A 23,914-nucleotide genomic window follows, 5' to 3' on the forward strand; every position below is an offset into this window, starting at 1 on the left:
CGTTATTACTCCCTGTGGAACTTTATTCTCATTGCAATTTCATGGAACGATTTCTACCTTTATCCATCGATCATATTAACAGATTCATAGGGCAATGATAATTTCTTAAAGTTATTATGTACGATGTAACATGAAATTCCTACGAAAGTTAACTTAATTATTTACGAACCTTTGCACCGAAAATTTAGAAAAATTCTTTTCGCGCAATTTAATCTGTTTATATTAATGATAATCATTTTTTTTTCTTAGTCGACCTGATCTGTATGGAACATAATCTTTATTACTGAAATAAACTAGGAATGAAATCTGAGATAATTGATGGGAACGAAAAAAATTGGATGTTACTATAGTAGAAGAAAAAATGAATATTACATCATTCAAAAATATTATATATAACTTTTGTTATCAAACGCTAGAAGACCGTCCTCTTATTCGTGGAATTGAATTTGACAAAAGTGTAATTTCGTTTAAACGTAACAGTTACAATTACTTTCTGACTCTATTCTTATTATTCTTATTATATACGGAATGTTATTTACGCACTGGTAATACTCATTCGTCTACAAATCTAATTTCTAAAACCATACACGTTTCAAGATCTAGATTATATAGATATAAAAAAAGTAACATAAAATTTTGAGGTATAAATAAAATAAATGTACCTATATACTAGAAAACTCCTTCTAGTCAGCTCCTGTATTGTACAATCCTACACTATTGCGAGTATTCAATAAACTCGAGTCTCAAAAGTATAGTTCTTAACATATACCCTATTACGTACACTTGCGCAACATCAGCATACTGTGGAAATTGCAAAAATCAGAAAGATTACTCAAGTACCTTACAGAAATGGATTTCGTATAATTTTCTATCGGATTTTCTTCTAATATCATAGCACATATATAAAATCAAATAATAATAAGTATAATCTAAGAGAAAATTTGTATCTTGTTAACTTGTGGCATTCATTACTTCTTTTATTACAGCTTCTTCAACCCGTTTAACATTATTATATATTTTATATTAAATTGTATATCGGTTTCGAAATTTAGAATAACGAAACGAATCTGTATCAACAACATTACACAAATAACCTAAGAAACAAGCAATCAATTCGTAGCAAGTGACTTCTATGGCTTACAGCACCTTACTACAGCATTACATTTTACATTAAATCAAGGCGTAAATCCGTTACTATAATATTTGAAGACACAAATTTATACTTTCCGACAATTATTGTAGTAAGTTCTCTGCAGTAAGATAGATTACGTATGATATAATTCTATTCTAAAATACAAGTTTATTAATATTAAGGCATAGAAATAGCGAATGTTTGTTCTCATTAAACTAATTTTAAGTTAAAATTTCCAAACTTAAGTTTGTCTCAGAAACTTTTCACTTATATCACCTAGCGTATTTCTTGACTCATTTTATTAGTCCTTGCTAAATCCACAAACTGCAAATACCTTCTTCTAAGAAACAAACGAACCGTATGCGACATACAAACCTCAAGCGTCTAAAAAAAAAAAAAAAAAAAAAAGAAGAAGCAATATAAAATTCAACGAAACACCTGATTGAAATCGCGTCAAAGGACGTGTTTTACAAAGAATAGCAAGAAGGAAATCGACAAAGGCGGCTTCCACTTGTACCCAACCTGGCCGCGCCATGCTAAGTTCCGGCAAGCGATACTACTCCCGCAACTGGAAATTGTCTGGTCTTCTTCTCTCATTGTTAATTCCCTGTTCGCGCCGTAAAAGCAACGCTTTCGTACACACGGCGACTTTTCTCTCAGCTAAAAGGGAAATCCCCCGAGGCCTTGGGGACACGGAGTGGTGAAAACGAGGGAAGGACGCAGCAGAAGTTGTCACCAGGAAAATTTCTCGATGGAACGAAATAAAGAAACGAATTCGACCTGTGTGTACACTATCGTTCGTAAATATCCGAATATTTCGGTCGATTCGTAGCACAAATACAGGAAAGTCAGTAAAATATATCAATTAATGAAAAACTAACAGCAACACATCACTAGATTGTGGATTTTTTATTTATGAGAAATTTAATTGTGAAAAAAATACGCAGAATGCATATAATTTTCGAAGATGCGTAAAATATCTAAAATATAGTGCTTGTTATAGTATTTAACAAATAAAATAATCGTTTACCTAGGTTTGACTATTTCAAACATATTTGCATATTTGCACAAATGTTGCATTAGCTTATTCGAAAAGTTCGTAAGGAAATTACAAATAAATTTAACATTCTGTTAAATGGCATATACGTTGTATCTTTGCATGGTACTTTTCCAAAAATCGTTTATGCTAAATATTTCCTAGCCTCTACGTATATATCTACAGATTTGCCTCGTGCTTAACCAATCGTGATAGTCGAATCTCATTAGAATGCTAATGGGATTTCGAAATGTTTCGCAATGTATTCATAAAACGTTTCTACACAGGTGTTGGTATACTTTCGCGAGTTACTGTACTCGATATGGCGCACAGAAAGGGGTGAATAAAATAGAAAAAATTGAAAGACGAAGGTGGAGAAGAAATGGTAAGAAGAAAGAAAGGGAGAAAAGGAAGAAAAGGGAGAACAGACTCGGAAAATTCTCCGACGCCTTTTCGCTAACGCGGCACAAGGCACTGATCTTTATGGGTTTCCATATTTTACGAGAAATACAAGCGTAGTTTCTTCGGGTGGCCCGAGGCGCCTACGCGACGTATTGTTCCGGTTTCTATGAAACGTCGCTACGCTATCGGCTCGATTCCGAACATACAAGGGATGGATCGTGGAAGAGACGCGTTTATGATACTTCGAACCACTCAATCCGGATGCTCGACGGATCGATAGGATCCACTTCTTTGACTATCCGTTTGTAATGGACGATTCTTGCTACGGTATATAAGGCGATATACGGAGTTTGTTTTACACAAACGTGAAAGTCAAACTTCTCGACAGGATGATCGAAGGGAGAAGTTTCCGTTTGTAACAGATAATCGAGACGATGGAGTCTTTGTCACTGAATAATTGGTATACAGATCCTCGAACGTACGTAAAGCACACTTTCGTCAAGAAGTGTTAAGATACTTGCTGGTCTCGCATGAAATGCGATAATTAGCCTGATTTATTAGGTGAAAATGTTGTATTCGTGCAAAATAATTATATGGAACACAGGACAAAGATTTGTAGAAATGTTAATAGAATCGTGTGAAGGAATACACAGAATAATGTGAATAGGATTATAATCCTAGTAACTGTAAGAGTAGCGAAGATATCCAAACAAATTTTGTAGAATTCTTTCAGAATGCGAATGGTTAATTAAAGACAAATGAATGGAAGATTTCGTTAAAATCTACCAATAAAGATTATAACTTCGAATATGTGTACAACCGTAAAAAAAGAAAAATTCCAGTAAGCATCTCATTTAGCAAGCAAAGATAGCGATACTTAATCGAAAAATTGTTTTTTTACTTATTTCATTTCCGACACATTTACCCTATATTACGAAGGAACGAACAACAAATATTTAAATTAAAAAAATTCCAATCATAAAGTGCACACAGTACAAAGGTACAAGTAGAAAAATCCTGTACCATCAATTTACCAACCTGCGTTTATAATCTTTCATACATCTCATTGTCAGTGATATTGTCCGTGATATCTTGCCTCATTCGACACGACGTATCGTGGACAAATGTTTAGCTGCAAAAGGGTTGCAACCTTTTAGCGTGGGAGAGCACAAAGTATTCGTGGCGATGAACACGCGCGAATGCACTGCGTTCGCAATAAGGGAACGGCTGCAAATTCCATTTAAACAGAGGGCAGGAGGGGGTTCAATGTTTGCAAGCTGCGGAGCTTATTGTATCTATCGGTCTACCAACACTGACGACGCAATAGCACACGTACGAGGTATTTGGCGTGAATATAGTCAAAGTGGAAACACGTTTTCTCGTTACGAAGCGACCTCATGAGAAAGACTTCTTTCTCAAACGATATATCGCGACGTAATGCTTGTATCGTGCGCATAAAAGCACGCCTAGTACACAGCGGGACGTAGCGCATTGTTTCGTCTCAGCACGAACCGCTTGTTAAAGTTAAAAATATCCGGCGGAGGCGCGCAACGAGAAGAGAACCGAAGAGAGGATCGTCCGGAGGAGAGAATGAGAGACCATACCGACTGGCAGTGTTCGTTCACCTCAAGTCATCGTTCGACCACTCTCGATTCGCTCCAGCCGAAGGCCGTTCATGCGAATTCCGCTACTTCCCTTGGTAAAATATTTGCCTTAATTTCGAGCGTCGGCGGCGCTCTGGAGAAACGAATCGAACCCAGTTACAGGTCTTGGGTGCACGCAAATGCTGCGCCAAGTCGACGTGCAAACAGATGAAGGAACACCTGATGCGCGGTACGCTTCTCACGGAGATACTACAAATCGAGAACCTTATGAGCTGCTGCGAGTTTATGGTCTGGCGCGTTCTCGAGCAAATGGGTGAAGATCTGGCTAATTAAGTTATTCTTGTCTTTCGAGTTTATTAAGTAATTTTGGAAACTTTTAGTCCTATATTGTGATTCTTATGACACGATCAGGCTGCGGATTTTAATGTGTTCAAAGGAGATTTAAATGAACGGTAAAACGTATGTGCCGTGGCTGCAAAAAGTATTTTTGCATATTATTTATTATAGGTAGATCGTGGATATTCATATAGATATTTATGGGGATTTTAAAAAACGTACAGGATGCACATAACATGGAAAAATGTACGGAATATTCAAAGCATTTAGATATTTAATGGAGTTGAGTAGAACAAATCTCTATTTTTAACCATAAAATGTTTTAAAGTATATCAAAAGAAAAATGATATTGTTTAACGAACGGATTAATATTTCTCTCAATACTGATCAATGAATTTTCAATACCTAATCCGGTAAACGTATCTGTATTTTTTAGAGACACTGAAAATCTAATCTCTAGTTAGAAGCATACAACGTGTTCCATTGGTAGAAGAGAAAAAAAAATAAAATTCCAGGAATCCCATAGACGAACATACGGTCCGCCTCCGGGACGAAACGACTTCTAGCTATGGATAAGTTTCTTACGTTTCAGAACTCTGAGGACCATCTGTTGCTCAACTTAAAAATGACATCCGGTGCCATGATTCCTTCCCCAGCTATTCCCTCATTCTACCAATTGTAATAACACTTCGCCATCGAATTATTTAGGTCATTGACTATATAATACCAAAGACAGGAAAATCTGTTTGTGATAAATATTAAATGTTTAAAATTGTTTTTGATATCGCATTGATCAAATAAGAGAAAGAATTGCAATAACAGAAAAATGAATATTAACGGAAATGAACTGCGATGATTTTGTATTCTATGTGTCATTACAATAATTTGAAAAAGTAATACATTGAGAAATATTGAAAATAGAAATGTAATTTTCAGGTTTTTATAACACAAATATACAGTTTTCAATGAACTTTAAAATATTGCTACAGAAGATAATCTGACAACTGTGACTAATTAAGTCATTTAATTGATTGCAGAACAAATTTTGTGAATTGGTTTGTATCTGTTATTTGGAGTCACCTTGCAGTCAAAAATTATGTTTTATGCTAATTTTGCAGCTTTCATTTCATTGAGACACGCGTGTCATTGGAAAAAATTTATTGTTCGTGGTTGCTGAAACGATCATATTACAGTAATGACACCATATACCGAGTGTATCATTGATGATACGAAACAAATATCAGTATGATTAATATCAAACCAAAAACAAATATTAAATTATCTAACTTCCTGATGTTTCAAAATACCATTTAAATTCAAAAAACGAATCCGAATGTTTGTTTAACGTTATCAAGGATTGAAAATTTTGAACCTGGATTTGTTTGAAATATTTCATTCAAATTAAAATTCAATTCAATTCATTCCTCGATTTGTAATATTATCAATATTGTACTTGCTATAAATAACAATAATAACTGTCTATACGCAAAATGAAATTGCTCATGAAAAAAGAAAACCTGTTCACCAAATATTACACACGCATATAAATAAAATAATATTTCATAAAATATTTTGATTGTACATATACTTATCACGTTTACCCCATAAATAACCGACATGAAGAAAAAAAAAATCGGCAGAAAATTTTCGATACAGGTTACAGATTCAAATTCCCTCGTCCGAAATCTCATATCCGGAATAATTACTTCCCACGCGTTTTTCTTTTTTAATTCCGAAAGATAATATTTATTCACATTTCCAGTTCGTTCCTCCGGAATTTATCATATGCACATACACTCATAACCGACAAGAAGAGGGCTCAACTGCTTCCCAACAGGAAAAACAGGGGAATCATTGGCGCGTAATGGCGTTAATGTTAAACAGAATCTTCAAAGGCCAACAGCAACAGAAATTACTTTATCATTCTGAATTAATTATTTGAATTAGTTTCACGTTAAACAAGTTTCAAAGAAAACAGTATCTTCTTCTTACTTATATTAGGTTGTCCGAAAAGTGTCTTTCTTTTACAGACACATCTTTACAAACAACGCATCTTTATACAAACATGAAACCTAATCCGTCACACGTTGTGATCTTTATTTTGATAGAACAAAATGGATCATACGTAATTCGATAAAATAATATAAAACGGAAAATGTTGTGCATCCATTATTTTCTTATAAAACGAAAGAAACTTTTCGGACGACCTAATAAGAATGGAATTTGGCAAAAATGTAATTTCGTTGAAACACAACAGTTACAATGAAAACTCTCATAAGAAAAATGATCCCTGTTTATGTTTGTCTGCATTACAAGACTCGATTCTCGTGACGTTGGTAAAATTTGAAACAACTCGGAAAATGTATATAGGAGTTACAAGATATTTACCACAAACATGTATTTACACTAAAAAATCAGCATACAGCTAGAATAGTTTGCTCAAGTATAATAATACCCAAGCGTTAAAGAGATAATCTCACTGAATATTGAGATTTATTAATACAGCGAATAATAAACTGTTCAAATACTGCGATGTATATACTTTCAATAAATATTTTATAACTTTTATACACATTTTCAAATGCGTTTCAAATTTTAATAATACGAGCGAGATAAGTGCGGTAATTGTGTCTCGTTACGGTGCTAATGAAATTTCAAAATATTTTGTTACATGTTAAACATATATGTTTGCGTAATATGTTTGTTATATGTTGTAATATGTTGATAAAAAGTTTCTACAAGTATTCAAATACCCTATTACGTATGCATATTTGTGCAACACCGGTATACCTATAGAGAAACGAGGAAGTCATTGGAGCGTAATGGCGTTAATATCAAACAGAATCTTCGAAGGCCAACATGGTCGTTATCATGAACGAACGTGTATTGTACACACAAGCGTAACCAATCTACCTGTTTGCACCTGGCTGCCATCGACATGAATGGAACTTAGCGGGACTTAACGTAGGCATTGTACGAAAAAAAGTGAAAGGCAAGGCCACTTGCTGGCAGAAGCTGAGCCTTGGTGATGAAAAGAGAATGAGAGAGTGGAGGACGGAAACTGAGAACGGCTTTGACATTGGCAATGACCGTTTCAGTTACGCGGTTGACCGTGTAGCACCACGACTTTCCAGGGAAGAACAGGTGAAATGGAACAGCGCAGCGCGAGGAATTCATGCGTTCCCGATACTCCAAACGAACGAAACAATAGACGAATTAGACGCTTATGACAGCGATGGAGACTATTGTTAATCCGTGTCACATCAAAACCATTGTACATTATATCGACATGTGTAATCTGATTTCACATGCTATATTCTCTATTACATGGCACTCTATTTTGCAGCTACGAACGCAAATGTAAATATATACAATATATGTATACAATATATGTACGTATGTATCATGGCTAAATGTGATTTTGTACGGCTTACGATTTCGTATTGCTTTAAACAATGAACCGCGATGTAATAGGATAATTTGCAATTTATACGATAATTTGTAATTTATAGGACAATCTCGTACGAAAAATTGAGAATATGTGAAATTTTATAAAATGTAATTTTCAACATATACGAAAGAGTATAATAACTTTAATAAAAATATCCCTTGTATTTTATCCAAAGCTTGTTTTCTCGCTCATAGGAGTTACAGTCTACTGGGCAAATACGGCACATACGTATAAGATTTTTCTGAAAATACGAGAAGTTGAAGGGAAATAGAAATTGATCCCGAGTTAGCTTTCGTTGCAGACGTGATCGAGATAGTCGAATAAAATATTCTTGTGGAAAGTAGTGAATGAAAGGTTTGTACGTGTAAAGAAGGCCATTATCCTTCATGTTTAAAAGACGTAGAATCGAATTAATTGCATCTTCTATTAATAGGTATAACGTAATCTGTGAATGAATATTAGGAAATATATCACCAAAAGTAATGTATATCGTGTTACTATGTTATATATGTGTTATATAAATAATGTATTGGACAGCAATTATACAAACTAATAACATAATATTAGTCCTCTAGTTAACATTCTTATTGATATCTTTAGTGTCTGCATAAATTATTCAAAATTGATCCATTTTCTCTTGAAAGTTTCTTCATTGACTTTAAACTATATTTGCTGATATAGCTTAAAGCATATCGTGTAATATTACCTCGAAAATTTATTATACCTCGGGATCACAGAAAACGATGAACTCACATTTATACTCATAATTTAATATATTTCAGTAATGAAATATATTTTTACACTAAATGTTTTCCAAAATATCATTCAATTCCCTCAGTTCACGTATAAATTCATTTTACGAAATCTAAATTTATAATTCCAATTTATAATTTTTCTACAAATTTTTATGAAAAGATCGAATAAAGTGTATTTATTGTACTTTACACGAATAAACTCGATTTTAGAGCCGCAAATCAATGTCAGAAACCTCTAGATTCGAGCAAACAAGCGTCGTGGGACAAAATTAAAAGCTGTACGTTCCACGACCGCGAAAAGGTTAAAAGCCGGACCGAATCATATTTCTCGGTGATAAAAAGAATCGTGGAAGTTCGGTGCCGAGCATGGAATGAAATAAAAGCTGTGAAAATCGAGTTCGGGGACCAGCGGCAGCAAGTAGTTTGTTGAATCGATCGAAGTGAAAACTAGCCCCAAGCGAAAACGTCCTGACGATTTTTGTCGCAGCAACAAGTTGGTGGGTGGGATCCATTCGGCCTGCCTTCGAAGCTGGATACGCATTATTGTAATATTCAGCGAGATGAATTCAAAGCCGCCAAAGGAATCTCCGGGGGATTTAATGTAGATCAGTCCATTTAACTAAACGTGAAACGCGATCCGTGGAAGACTGGGCGCCTCCGGTTATAGAACTCACCTTTTTAAACGAGATCGCGTGAAAAATTGACTCGATCGTCGAGCGAATAATATCGAACGATTCGTGAAATAAAATTTCGAGAAAATTTCTTCCGGTTTTTAAAGATATTTTAGACGAAAAGCGAGAAAAATATGATGCATTGTTTTTTGTAAAATTTATTAATAAATTTAATTGGAAATGGGACAACTTTGTGTGTATAGTGTGATTTTCAATTTGTGTGATTTTTTGATAAAATTTAACAACAGTATAAGGGTATTGTCAAACTTCCACAGTCGACTGAAGATTGAATATTTTAAAGAAATTCAGAGGGGTTTTGCAGAAAAGCAAGAAAAATATTATGCAGTAATAGAAGGAGGTACGTATGATGATTTTTTAATATAATTTAGAAATAATATATAAAACTTTGCCTGCATCTCTCAAAATCTACATTATTCGCGGAAAATTAAATATTTTAGTAAAATATTCGCTTTTGATGAAGATTTGCAGAAAAGGTTTGTCCACTGATGCAGTAATTGTTTTACGTAGTCGTTACATTTCCCCTAAATTCATAAAAATTTTTCAAATTCTTTATATAGTTTGAAGAACCTCATGTTTCACTAATTTTCAATCCTTAAAATAATGCTCCTACTATTTGCATTGAAAATAATAAAACATATGGTTGTAACACAGACTTATCTTGTTTTTATATCTGCATACTGCATAGTATATCGATATAAATAAGAACAGAACGAATTTATGTTGTCAATCTACACGGAACATGAAGAACAATGAAATAAAGATAATAAAAATGTTAAACAAATATATGAACTAGTACAGAAGTATCTAACGCAAAAAATTGGGCAATTTAACAAATTTATTTAATATCTAAAAAAAACATCCGGAAACACCGAAACCCTTCTACGGAAATATTCATCTAATAAAGTACGCGAACAATTGCTCCACTAAAAAGTGAATAATCTCGCGGAATTAATCTCTCGCTATCTTAAACGAGAAATGATTGACAATTTATTCACACAAAAAAACTTTTGTAATAGCAAATTTTCTCTTTTATCGGCTAATTATACTTCCCTTGCGTAATCTAAGGTGTGGGAACGCTGCAAGAAAAAAAGAATCGAGTCGATGGACGCAAAGAAAAGAGTCGAGTGACTCTCGATTTTATGTCAGCCAGCCTCTTTTATTGCGTCATTAATTAACAGAATGATGTGAGATGGTGCGTAAACCTCGCCATAAAGGTTAGCACACGGAGAAGGCCCTAAAATTAAATGATTCACTCATGTCGACAAAAAACCTATTAGAGTTTCTATTGGTAATTTGACGGTGACATAAAAATAAGTTCCGAACGTGATAATACCACTTAACACTAAAATCCACGTAGAATCTCATACGATTTTGTTATGAAACGTAACTCAATTTTACATGATACTAAGCAGATAAATTAATCCAAATAATATATTAATATATATTAATATGTCAGTTATTATATAAATTAATGACAGTTATATTAATATAGCTTTTATGAAAATTCTTCGCTAATTCAAATATATTTAGAGTTCAAAATTAAACTGTTTCACCATTCGAAGTTTTTCGTCCTCCATTATACATTTTAAAACTACTTTACGGAAGAAAACACGATATCATGAAAGACTCGATCATAACCTCTGCTAACAAGGTTAACCATGCAAATTAAAAGTAACCTTCATGGACCGATTGAATGCGTCAGAAACGTGCAACATATTTTATTTCGTCGTATTTAATTTCATTCGGGATTCTCACGAATACAGAATATACTGTGTTATCTTGTTACAGTAGACAATACTTGACACTACGCAAGGTCGCAAGTCTTTCAATCGTTACGAACTAATGAACAAAAAGTACCCATCTGTGGTATACTTATTTACTTCGTTTACGCGTGAAACGACTCTATGTGTTGAAGTAAATATATGTTTCGCCAAAACACGAATGTCGAAGGACACATAACACGTTCGAATAGAGAAACAACGCGCAACGAAACACATTTAATTCCAAACGAATGCGTAGTACGCGTGAGAGAGACGGACAAAACGTAAAAAATTCTTACCTGGGACAAGTCGGAGTCGTCGCGAATCTTGGCATCCATGGTTACAGTGGCGATGATTCCGGTCGCAGAGACGATCAGGATAATCACCGCGGTGAACAGATAGTTGCCAGTTGACGACATAGTTCCCCGTGAAATGTTCACTGAACCGAACAAAGAATGTCACACCCGAAATTCACCAATCCACTATACGAGACGGTATTTTCGTACTGACGACACAGTGAGAATAAACGAACGCAAGAACGATTGAAGAGGATCACGGGTCGATATACGCGCTCCTCCGGCACAACGATGTCGTCGATAGGTCGAGAGCGCGATCGAGACTGTTTTGAAAGTCAGCGACCCAACGGTCGCACGGCACGCGCACTGTCCGATGCACGCGCGTTATTTGAAATAAAGAAGATGCTTACGTGCTCCGTCGACCACGAAACGACAGGCTCGTGGAAACCGAACGACGAGATCGCTCGGTGTCACGAGAAATCAAGGATCAACGCACAAGATGAGTCACGAGAGAAGCGAACGTACCGACTGACTCTCTACACTCTTTTCGTAGGACGTGTCAACGATACGGAGGATGGCGCGGAACTGCGCCCTCTCCATGCCTGGACCCCCGTAACCCCCACCACACCACCGAAACGAGTCTTCGGTATACCGTACTGTCGTCTCCCCTCCGTCGCGGCCGACTTTCCCCCTCCCTAGCGCCATTCGCGTTGCCCGTACAGTTCGCCGCGACACACATTAAAACACACCCGCATCGCGATCCGAACTCGTGAGTAGGCAACGGTCATTCAATTCTCTCTTTCGCAAGTAGTTTCTGGCCACGATTTATTCCAAGTCATATTTTCCGTATAAATATTGGAAATAATATGGATTCGACGTTTGATAAATAACGTGTTCCGATGAGATTGATTGAAACGAACGAGCGAACAGCGGGACAAAGTGATTTATTCGAAAGAACGATTCGATGCTCAGATATTGAATGTATGTTTCCGCGGAATGAGATTCGAACGGTCAATGAGCAATTACAAGGGTTTATAAAAATTTCGTTTCTGTTGTAAGTTTTATTGAGACTTTGTGAAAAACATTTTACGTTTGCTACAATTTTGTGAATTTGACTAGATAATTGTATCAGGTAAATTGTAAAATGTAGTGACACTTTTTTTTAAAATAAAAACTTGTCCCGCGTTATAGTTGTTTTAATTGTTATGTGTATATATGTTATATATCCCTTGTTATAGTTGTAGAAGTTAAGCTGGAATTTGTCGAGCCAGTACGTACTACTATTTCGTACCAAATTGTAATGAATGTTTGTAATTATATTTGTAATGAATACTACAAAATTCCGATGACTTAATTGTTACTATTAATTGAAAGGAAATAATGAAACATGTAAAATAAAATACATTCATGAGAATATAAGTTATAAATCGTTGAGGATATTGACGAAATATTATTTTTTTCTTTATTCGCAACATTTTCCTACGAAAATAATTGAACTTGACTGATATTGTAAATATACTCATTAAATTATATATATCTCTCAGAATTTATTAAACAATGTTACTCTTTCACAACAAGTAGATAATATTAAAACGTATTTAATAATTGTACCAGAAACATCGTTGTACTAACAGTGAGATGGTAACAGAAAATTGTAAGATTAAAAAGAAATGTAAGAATTCAATTTAACTTGGAAATTGCAACTATATGCTCAATTTCATTTCAACATTGCGATTTTATTAACATTTTTCTGCTTTTGTTAAAATTCCATAGTTGTTCTACTGTAATGTACTCATCCATGCCATACTGAATTCCTGTTAATAAAACAGCTTCGAGACACTCACAATTTTTCTGTGGTTATCATAACCTATGATAATTCACATTTTTGTTCGTTGACTATATCTCAATTTATAGAATATAAATCAAATGAAATTATGGAACTATCAATCCATTGGGGACAAAGCAAATTTATTGAAAAACGAAAATAAAGTAACGTACACGTGATTTTCACATTTAAAAAAAAAATTCATTACAGAAATCATACAAAAAAAAAAATGTTTCATTATTTTAAAAAACGGCATCAAATCTGGTATCGTGATTTCTCATCGTTTTGAATTACTATACGCAAGCCATTACAAGGATTAGATATAAGAAGATGTTATCATAGCGTTATACATCAACTTCTTCAGACTATATAAACTAGATGAAAAAGATAATAATGAGAAAGATTATTAAGTAAATCCTTGGAACCCCTTTCCATAAGCACAGATAAAAGATAAAATTTAATAACGTAAACTAACTAAAAAAATTGTTGATGAAATATTGCAACGTTGGTCCTTAATCTGTTAATCTTACAAGATCAGCTTATATTTGTTTTAAGTATAATTGGTAACGATATTAGTACGAATTTTGGTATCAATTGTTACAATTTATATTCCACACGTAAAATGTTAAGGATGTTGGAAAGAACAGAGATCTTCTGGAAGCCAGCGGTATTCAGAACGACGATCGTCGCGTCGCGCACGTGACGTCATTCACCCTCTCCTTGACCAACCACTACGAACGACGAAATCCCCAACTGCGTCTGCACAAAGAGTGACGTCACGTCTACAGGCTTTTCTCGTTCTGTACGAGACTACGAGAGCTCTTTCAAGAAGCCGCGCGCGTCGCTTCTGCCTTCCTCCTTCTGCTTGGTCGGCGAATCTATGCCACTTGAAGCTGTTAACCAAAAAGCACAAAGTCATGCTACATGAAAAGGTCGTGCACTCTTAACGCTGTTATTCCATCCTGCGTTTTTACCAGGGGTTTATATCAGCTTGGAAATCTGTTTCTCGTCGGCCAAGAACAATAATATCATTCACAGTGGCCAATTTACCTAGGTCCTCTGCCAACAGACACGTCCGTCTGATACTTACAACGAGAAACCATGAATTATCGGGCAAAGAACATCGAGACGATTAACCACACGTAGTTCGTGGATGTACGGTTAAATACCCTTACTGATTGCCATTAATTAATTCCGGCTTTACAGCCTCCGACCTTCTTCCGTCTTAGCACGCCCTTAATACGTGCACTCATAGTCGTGACTTCCGTCATTAATAATCTGGCGAACAAGCGGAACCGTAGCAGTCTGGAAAATTGCTCTTTAATATAAAATGCTCGCGGAAAGTCAGCCAAAGAGTAACCCAAGGGAGTAAGTAATTTCCTGGTCAAATTTAAAACATTGCTGTGCGTGGGTCATGCGAGTGGCAAAATTCTCGTTATCGGTTGTATCAGGTTTGGAGGACAGGGCTCGCAGCCGATATAATTGTAAATTCGATGGCAAGTTCACCGACCATTTCCCAGCAGCCTTGGTGGACTTAGGACGATTCTCGAAACCTCCCAGGGCAATGAGGATTAAGGAAAGATCCCGATCGCGAATATAAACGCAATGGGCTTGTGGAACTTCCCTATCGTTCGCCTGTTCCACCGAGAGTCCTGCTAAGTTTGTCCCAATCCCTTAGGTAATTAGTAGTCTAGATACGCCTGTTTGACCTCACCGACGAACCAATTTCGGCTTACTTAAGCAAGTACTCTCACGAGCTTTCATAGCGATCTACCATGGTACGAAAATCTCGGCCCTTCATATACCTATTCGACGATAACAGATTCAAAAATTCTATTAATCAGATATATATCGAACGAGAGAAGATCATAAATCGCTAGAATAATGCTTAGTGTGCCATGAATCTACGGGACAACAATCTTGATGTTTCGTATATTAGACGATAACAGATTAGAAAATTCTATTAAACGTGTATCGAAGCATCATAATCTCCTAGACTGATGTTTGGCATTCTATGAATTTGATGTTCCGTACCAACGATTTCTATGAGCCAGTTTGATATCTCACCACAGACATTCTAAAACAAAAATAGATAATCCGCGGTCGTGATCGAACGGGAACCATCGATCATGCGATATTCCACACTCGATTGAACAGCGTGGCAACACTGTGTAGCCTTCCTCGAACACGATAGTCTATATTGGCCATAAAGCATTCGCGTGTGACGTTAATTTAAGTTAATACTTTGAATTCCGTTGGGATTTTTGGACGGAGCCGCGGATTCAACGGATGCAAAAATGATCGACACGTTTCATCCCAATGAATCTCCTGATGCGACACATTAAAATGTTGTAAAAACGGAAAAAGGCACTCCGTGTGGCGTCGCGTTGAAATTATCGAACCGCACGATTCCGCGAGAATTACGGTAGAAACTTTATATCGCGTGAGAATAATCGGACCACGTGGACGGTTTAATGAAACGTTCTATCGAGCCCTGTAACTTTAACTTGCTCTTAACTCGCCAGTTGGAGATTAGTCTTTTCGTCGCCTTGTGAAATCTAATTTTTTTTTATAGAACTTTCATTTTAACGTGCATTCAGCGTTATCTCTAAATGTCAAAGGGTAATCTGTACAGCTAAACATGATTTTATCGTCTTTGGTATAAATTAAATTTTTCATTCATTTTCTCTTTTTTTTTTGCAAGCTGAATACAGCATGTATATTCATCTTTAAATATATATTAAAAATTCATTGTCTACACGTCAATATGATTTATCCTATTAATATTCTTTCAAATAAATAGATAAAAAATAACGAATTGAATATTCTTTGAAATGGATAGATAATTCATGAATTATCTATCTCTTTTTTTTAAAAGCTTTATTCAAATATCGTTCGGAATAATTTTTAAATGTACATATATAGATAATTTAATATTTATAAGTCAATACAAGCTATTAATATTAATCTTCTTTCAGGAGTTCCCTTTTTAAAAATTCTGTTTTAAAAGGATCAATATTGCATAATACGTTTAATATAATCAAGTTACCTTCTACGTGGAATCATACAGAACTTTGAAAATGCGAATGCGTAAAGCCATTAAAAAGAGGATTGAAACTTGTTTAAAATGAAAGGCGCAGATACCATATTTCCTGCAAATTAAATCACAGGCAACTTTCAATACGAGATATGAACAAAGAATATCGTTTTATAGATAACGATTCTTATATCTCTATCATAACAATATTGAAACCTCTGAATTTCCCACGAGAAGAATTTATTCATTTTTTTCTTTTTTTTTTCACGTAGGAGACCAAAAATCTCCAACTTGCAGTTTAACTGAACCTTATGCAGTAATTTCTGTGAGAAGAGATCTACCAAAAACGTTCATAAGGAATTGAAACATCCCGGGGCACATTATTTGAAGAAGCTGTCGCCATTGTAGCTAAAGTAGAAGGAGAGACGAGAAACAGTTCACCAGTTTCGTATGTGACAAGGAATCTAGGGAATGCAAGGACATGCTGGTACGTTTCTCAACGGGAACAGTATTCCCTCGATTTTCAGACTGAACGTACTTTGAGAAGAAAAGGTAAGATATGCCTTGACACACTTTAACGTAACCATTTCTGTGGCGAGAACAGACCGTACCGGAAGCCCCCTTAGGGAACTCCCTTGCAAGATGCAGGGAGTCCAAGTTTGCCAACGTTACTTGCTACTTCCGGTAAGGAAGAACGCGCCTGGACTATGGAACTGCGGGCTTGAAGGCAAACCGTCGGGCGGGGCTACATTGAGAAACGTATTTGTAAACATACATCCTACCCATGAGGCTCGAGCAGCCCGTGTCGCAGTAAATCCCGGTACATTAATATTAATGCGTCTTCGGCATGTACAACACACTCGTGCCTTCTACTCAGCTGGTTCTCCACATCGCAGAAAGCATGAGAGTTCAACAGAGTTTACAGCACCAACCGTGTACGGAACCTGAACCTCCTCACAATATCTGCGTTCCGTCTGTCTCGCTTTCATCTTGCAGTCTCGGGTGTTACGCCTCTCACTCCGAGAAAATCAGCTTAGTTTTTTATTCACGTTTGTCACGCTGATTCTTCGCGGTCTCGTTCAAAAGTGTTTTGGAATTTTTGTGTCTTTGAAGCGAGTAATAGAAGAAATGATATGCACGTGTAATTAGTTCTTTAGATTCGTGGTAGTTTTGAAGTCTTTGATGAATCTTTTAATCCCTTTTGTTTGTAACATAGATGAAACGTGCTCTATTTCGCTATATTTTATTTCTGTACTTTGGATCCATTTCAACCTGTTGAAATTACACACTTGAAAAAACTTTTTCAAAGGAATATTTGCAGCATTCATGTTTTATGAATATACTTCATCTTTTCAGCAGTTTTAAAAACTATCAAAATCATGCTTCGGAGAGCCAAGCTTAGCTTTTTAAAAATTTAACTGGTTAGAAATATGTCTGAAAATATACGATCAACGCAGAAATGTGTAATAAAAATACATACGAAAAGAAACGATCAACATTGGTCATTAATGACAAATGTTCCCTTTCTGCCTTTATGTTGGCACATTACAAGAGAGTTTGATGAAAAGGCCGGGGCCATTGTTGAATCAAGGAAGAGTGAAAGGTGACGTGCGATAATAGAATCCTGTGGAATAGTAAAAATACCGCATTTGCGTCAGTTAGGAAAGCAGAACAATTATACAGGTTGGATGACTGAGTGAAAAGAAATTGTAGTAGCAGAATTATTGGAAATAAAAAGAATCTACTTTATTTGAACATTTGTGAACATTTCTCATAAAATTCCCAATTATCAATACCCAAATATTTCATCTCAATCTTCTTGGAAATGGATTTAAATGCTTTGTACAAATGTGGTATTTCATTAAATTACTTCATTTTATTTCCCAATATTTTCCGAGCGTTAAGAAGCATTTTCATGCGCGAACATTCATTTATCCCTTTTTATCAACAACTAGCAATTTTCCAACATAGAATGCTCACATTTTTCGACACATAAAATTCCAATATTTCTCAATGTTTCTTCGTACGTTTCTCGATGGAACATGGACCATCGTGATGCCGTTCCACGACACGTTTCCCCTTGACTCGGGAAAATAATGATCACGCCCAATGGCGTGTGAACCAGTACCACATCTCAACATCTTACGTCTAGTATTCCTGTCTTGGAAACTCCATTTTGGAACAATCCTTTCAGTATACATCGTCACGGTAATCTCGTTTTATCAAGTCAAATATTATTCCAAATTTATATAGACATAAGTTTACCAATACTTGTACCAATGTGTACTTTCCTCTAACGTCTTGAGCTGTTAGCCTTCTTTCATACTGAGATACACCTATAAGATACGAGTCCACAGATCTTTTACAAAATCATATTGGTGAATATATAATTTTACAAATTATAAGATATGAACTTCTTTTCTGTAATTTTACAATCTTATGCCAAATAGGCAAATCATCTGATTTATAATTTGTTAAATTGACTATAAGTTGCTTGAAAAAAAAAAAAGAAAAAAGAAAATGATTAATCGAACAGAATGTTATATTTGTGTAAGACCACGATCCGATTCCAAATTGATGGGACTATTGTTGTAATATTGATATTAGTTCACGATTTCAAATGGAATAATTCCTAAAACGTTTCGATAATTTCTTAATGGTTTTTCCAAATCCAGTTCATCTTTCACAGGATGTATCTCTCACGTGAATGGAAAAATTCGATACTACATTACGTTTGTGGCCTGTATTTGACAAAAATCTTCATACAAATCCATCGCGATACTATATCTCTTAAGAATCACAATATGCACATTCCTGTATAATACAGATATCATCGATATCCAATTGTCTATCATACGCATAGATAGCTACACGTCCACATATGTCCATCTATGAAGGTGCTCTAACATTCAACTAATTCATCTTCGGAGACATTAAAACGGATAAATCAACAGCGTAGAGTGGCTATCACATAGGTGCTGGAACACTCAATGTGGCGTAATAATCGACCATGTTAAAAGTCCAGCGTGTTGCTAGGTTTCGTGTAGAGATTCCCATGATACACAGAGCCGATCAATATCGTATCAAGATCCAGCATTCACCGTGTTGTACCGTGTACCAGTGCGAAAGAGGTAGATACATCGTTCTAACACGTACGCTTCTACGTAGGTAGCACGTTATTAAGAGGTCTAACCATATCCAGTTCGCAGAGCGTGATTACATGTGCGAGCCACATTCGCTAGTAGGTGTATGTATGGGCATATGTGGGTAACGACACGATGTTCGACGTTAGGACTGAGGTTCCTTCAGGATGGCTCGTTATGCCAGGCAAACTGCCACGTAGAAACAGAATTTCAGTATCAGGGAGGGACGGCGAGACTGTAGCAACAAGATGTTATCACAATTATTGCTAGCAGAACTACCATCCGCAGGCCGAATGCCGTAAGCCACGTAAGGAATGTTTGGATTAGTTTAGACTCTCTGGTTAAGCCTCCCGTTTTCTGAACTGCCACTCCGTTCCTTGTCCTAGTGTTAAGAACGTCTCGACATCCTGGTACACGATATATTGCCATGTCGAGAATTAATATATTGGACGTAACGTCTCATCAAATTAACGTTTGGTAGGTTCTACGATGGCTGGAGACCGCGTTTAACGCGCATTCATCGTGCACGTAAAGATTGCCTATCGTAAAGCGCACTGCCAAGCGAATATTCGTGCGCACCGTTGACAGCAAGACGTATCGTATACACGAGGCGTTTCATAAGCCCCTGTGACTATTAGACATTGAGAAATTTCTGAAGGTACAAAGCGAGGGGTATACCCATTACATGCTCATCAAAATGACGTTGTATCAACGATGATGGCGAAATAATGTTTCTTCGACGACGATCGATGCAATGGAAAGTTGCCTCGCGCAAGTTTGATACTTGTACTTCTTCATAAAACGTGAATCGTCTTTGACATTAGTCTAGAAGTAAATGTAAATTTCAGGAGTAGTAGATAAAATTGAAGTGAATTGAGAGTAAAATTAGAAGAATTTTTATTAGTTTGCGCATTCTTTTCATGTGTTATGTAAAAATGTTTAATAAGATTAAATCTTACTTTGTATTTTGTATTTTGTATAATAAAGACCATTAATGGTATTTGTTGGATTTATTGTGTAATAGAATAAAAATTATAATTGAATTTTTTAATGTAATTGTTGAGGTTATTTGATGTATAAACAGAGAAACTCGTGGATAAATTGTAAGGTAGAAAATATATTTAAATAGAAGTGTAATTATAAGTAAGAATACAATTTGAGCTGGTCCAGATCCACACGCTAGCTGTGTTACCCAATAACTGAAAACTCCGAAGCCAACGTTGCCTGTCTACTGTTTATGTCCTGCTTTCGTCGTAGTTTTTTGTCTATACGCTGTCGATGGTTTCAATGCTTGAGAAAACTAAAAAAACCAGATGTAGAATTTTCTTAGAAGTGGTGACCACTTCAACAATAGTTAAGTAAGCTAAAAGTCAAATCTATTTCGAATCGTTGTGGTCTTACGGTATCAGTTAAATTTAAGTCTTGCGCGATATTGAGTCTCCTGAAAAACTTTGTATTTGCTTATGCGATTGTGAAATTATTTGATATTAAGTTAATTTGAAAATAACATTCTAATTTTCTTCATCAATACAAGAATGTGTATAACAATGATGAATTTTATAATGAACAATTTAAAATACCTCCTTCACTTCTAAGAAATTTTAATTTCAAGAGTAACTTATTATGACTTGTTATGATAAGAGAGAGCTCGAAATATTATCGCAATAATTGTACGCAAGTAAATTTAAAGCTGTTGAGCATGCTATTGCTTCATATTAAATAACCGCGATTATGATGTCATTTATAACTAGGACATCCAAGCGAGATTCTGTCAGGAAATACAATCTTCGATTGTTTAACGCGCTGAAATGTATAATCAGTTTAAAAAAACTTGTTATCTCGTGAGATTAATTAATTTTATGCAATATATTATAATTAAATACTAATAACGTGAAAAAGTTCCATTAAGCTAATATACATTACTGTTATCACAAGAGAATCTTTTATTTAATTATTTCTTATTAGAGCTCAGAAATTTTTTGCTACTCTAATAAATATTCACTTTTAATATTTGAAATGATTTATTAAGCACACATTATATCTTGTAAATGTAGAATAATTGAAAGTTAAAGCAATGTTTTGATATTTACTTTCGTATAAATTTTTGACCAGGATAATAAAGATATATGCTGCAGTATAAAATAGATATAGATGTAACGAACATGCTTTGATAGTAATTCAATTAATATAATATAAAATCAACGTAGGATACTTTGGAAAACGGGAACAAGCCATGAAATACGAAAAGATAGTGGAAGAGGATATTGAATGGCTCGTCGAGGATTATCTAACTGAAATACAAATCTCCTCTGGAGCAACAAAATAGCTCCTTTTTAAATAGAATGAAATATTTTATTGGATAAATCGATCCTCGTTATTATTCTCTGCGCGAAGATATGAAATAAACGAGAATCATTTGTGGACAATTTTTCAATTATTTTTAATAATTCGCCTGTCTTTTTTTACGTAATATCTCACATAAAAGAATGTGTGCATACGAAATACAACTTTAACGCTTGCAATACTTTTTTCAGACAATTTATTGAATTCTGTTTATCAAGTATAAAGTTATTCATTAGAAATATTTGTATTATTATCAATTTTACAGTAGTGTAGATTCTATACATAATTTTATGATGTTTAAAAAAATTGAATTAAAGAGAAAGCATTAAAGAGAAAAGATTAAGAGAAGATTAAGAGAAACTGAAGAGAATCTTTTGAATCGTGGACATTTCTACAGTGAGTTCGTATAAATTATCTATTACTATAATAAATATTTTATGCCGGGCATTTCTTGCCTTATATTTATTATTATTTACGTTTAAACAACTTGTATATGTAATTTTACTGCTTGGTTGTTAATGTAATTAAGGTACTCTCACAGAAGAGCGTTGATTAACAGGCGTTGTTAGAACACGGAAGGATAAAAATCTCTTTTCACGACAAACATTCGGACACCTCCGACAATAAAATAAATCTAGCGAATAAAATCACGTATTCTCCTATGATTTCTCAAGTTCAAAGAATTTCAGTTTATTTCAATTTTGAAACGCGATACAATGTAACAAAGATGCTTATAGGCCATCTCATCCTACACTATAACCTTTTTTCTTCGCTTAGATTATATTGGTGCAACTGTTATATTGTTGCGATGAATTAAAGAAACTCGATCATAGAATAAAGAAAATAATGAAAGTTCAATATTATTTGTCCCATAACCAATCATTTACGCGTGACTTCATCCGAACAGTCCCGAGCAAGGTAATCGTATTAGAAATCTTGGCGCAGAGTGATGCTGCAACCGCGTAATACTGCAAGCTAATTTTCCGCTTGTAAAATAACGGACGCCAGTATCGTAATTAATAACCCGTAAGATGATTTACGGACTTTGCGTCTAATAAACCGCGCGTTACATCGCGCCGAGCGCACGCTTGTTTTATCGAGGTAGCTTGAAACTTTTTCGCGAAATGCGAAAGTCATATATCATCGAGCGTATGCGTTCTCCAGAAGTCGGTACACTAAAAGTAGTTTCCCAAATCACCTCATAGTTTCGAATCGTTGATTTGAATCAGTTGCCATTTAATGTACTTCAACATTGAATTGATAATCGAATAACGATAAAATCGTTTGTGCATTTGAAATGGTCCATATTTGCTTATGAAACTTTTATCGGTGTCAGAACTGTTGATGTGTAAGAGCTTTATCAAGAAACTTAAGATGAAATGATTTTCAAATTTTGCTTAAATAATGTTATATCATAAATCATTACCAATAGAATGTCGAAACCATTAGCTATTGAAAGTTATTTATCTATATTCGTTACAATTCAAACACATAGACTATGAACTTATAATATAACATTTATTAGAATGGATACATTATAAAGTATAAAACACATTAAAATTTCAGTATGATACATACTTACTATCAGAACTATGGGCAACTAAGATATAATACTACTATACCAAAGGAATCAAAGTGAAGGATATGTAAAAAGATATGCAACATATTTACAATATTTCATATACATACAGGGTGGTTGGTAACTGGTGGTACAAGCGGAAAGGGGGTGATTCTACGCGAAAAAAGAAGTCGAAAATATAGAATAAAAATTTTTTTTAATTTTTTTTTTAATTTTTCCATCGAGACAACAATCTACAGTGAGATCCGTTATAACGAGACGTGATAAAGTGCACGCGTACCGAGTGAAAATTCAACGTCGATTTTCTCGAAAACAAAGCCTCAAACGAAAAAATTTTATTCTATATTTTCGACCTCTTTTTTCGTGTAGAATCACCCCCTTTCCGCTTGTACCACCAGTTACCAACCACCCTGTATATATTTTACAACAATTTAAAATACGCTATCGTAGAGTTTCTATGAAAAATTATGATCTGATCATTTTGACTTCTGTAGTGATTTTAGCGCTAATTCTAAATTGCCAA

The 23,914-nt window shown here is 35.0% G+C and overlaps 1 protein-coding gene and 1 long non-coding RNA gene across 4 annotated transcripts in view; one reads left to right on the forward strand and one right to left on the reverse strand.

The window, feature by feature from the left end:
- The window catches only part of LOC126866142 (fasciclin-1), a 382,489-nt gene extending 370,449 nt beyond the window's left edge, over positions 1-12,040 (reverse strand). The window contains exon 1 of one of the 3 annotated variants that reach the window (XM_050619339.1): positions 11,468-12,040. In XM_050619339.1, the coding sequence (XP_050475296.1) occupies positions 11,468-11,587 (120 nt within the window). In that variant the 5' untranslated portion in view covers positions 11,588-12,040. The remainder of the gene's footprint in view (positions 1-11,467) is intronic. The other 2 variants (XM_050619340.1, XM_050619341.1) reach the window with 2 other exon arrangements.
- A 141-nt stretch (positions 12,041-12,181) lies between these two features.
- LOC126866166 (uncharacterized) lies at positions 12,182-18,065 on the forward strand. The gene is made up of 4 exons (XR_007689794.1): positions 12,182-14,657; positions 14,741-14,967; positions 16,268-16,813; positions 16,931-18,065. It is a non-coding gene; the product is annotated as an uncharacterized LOC126866166 (long non-coding RNA).
- Positions 18,066-23,914: the final 5,849 nt, after the last annotated feature.

This window comes from Bombus huntii, chromosome 5, assembly GCF_024542735.1.
Source record: "Bombus huntii isolate Logan2020A chromosome 5, iyBomHunt1.1, whole genome shotgun sequence".
Lineage (NCBI taxonomy): Eukaryota > Metazoa > Arthropoda > Insecta > Hymenoptera > Apidae > Bombus > Bombus huntii.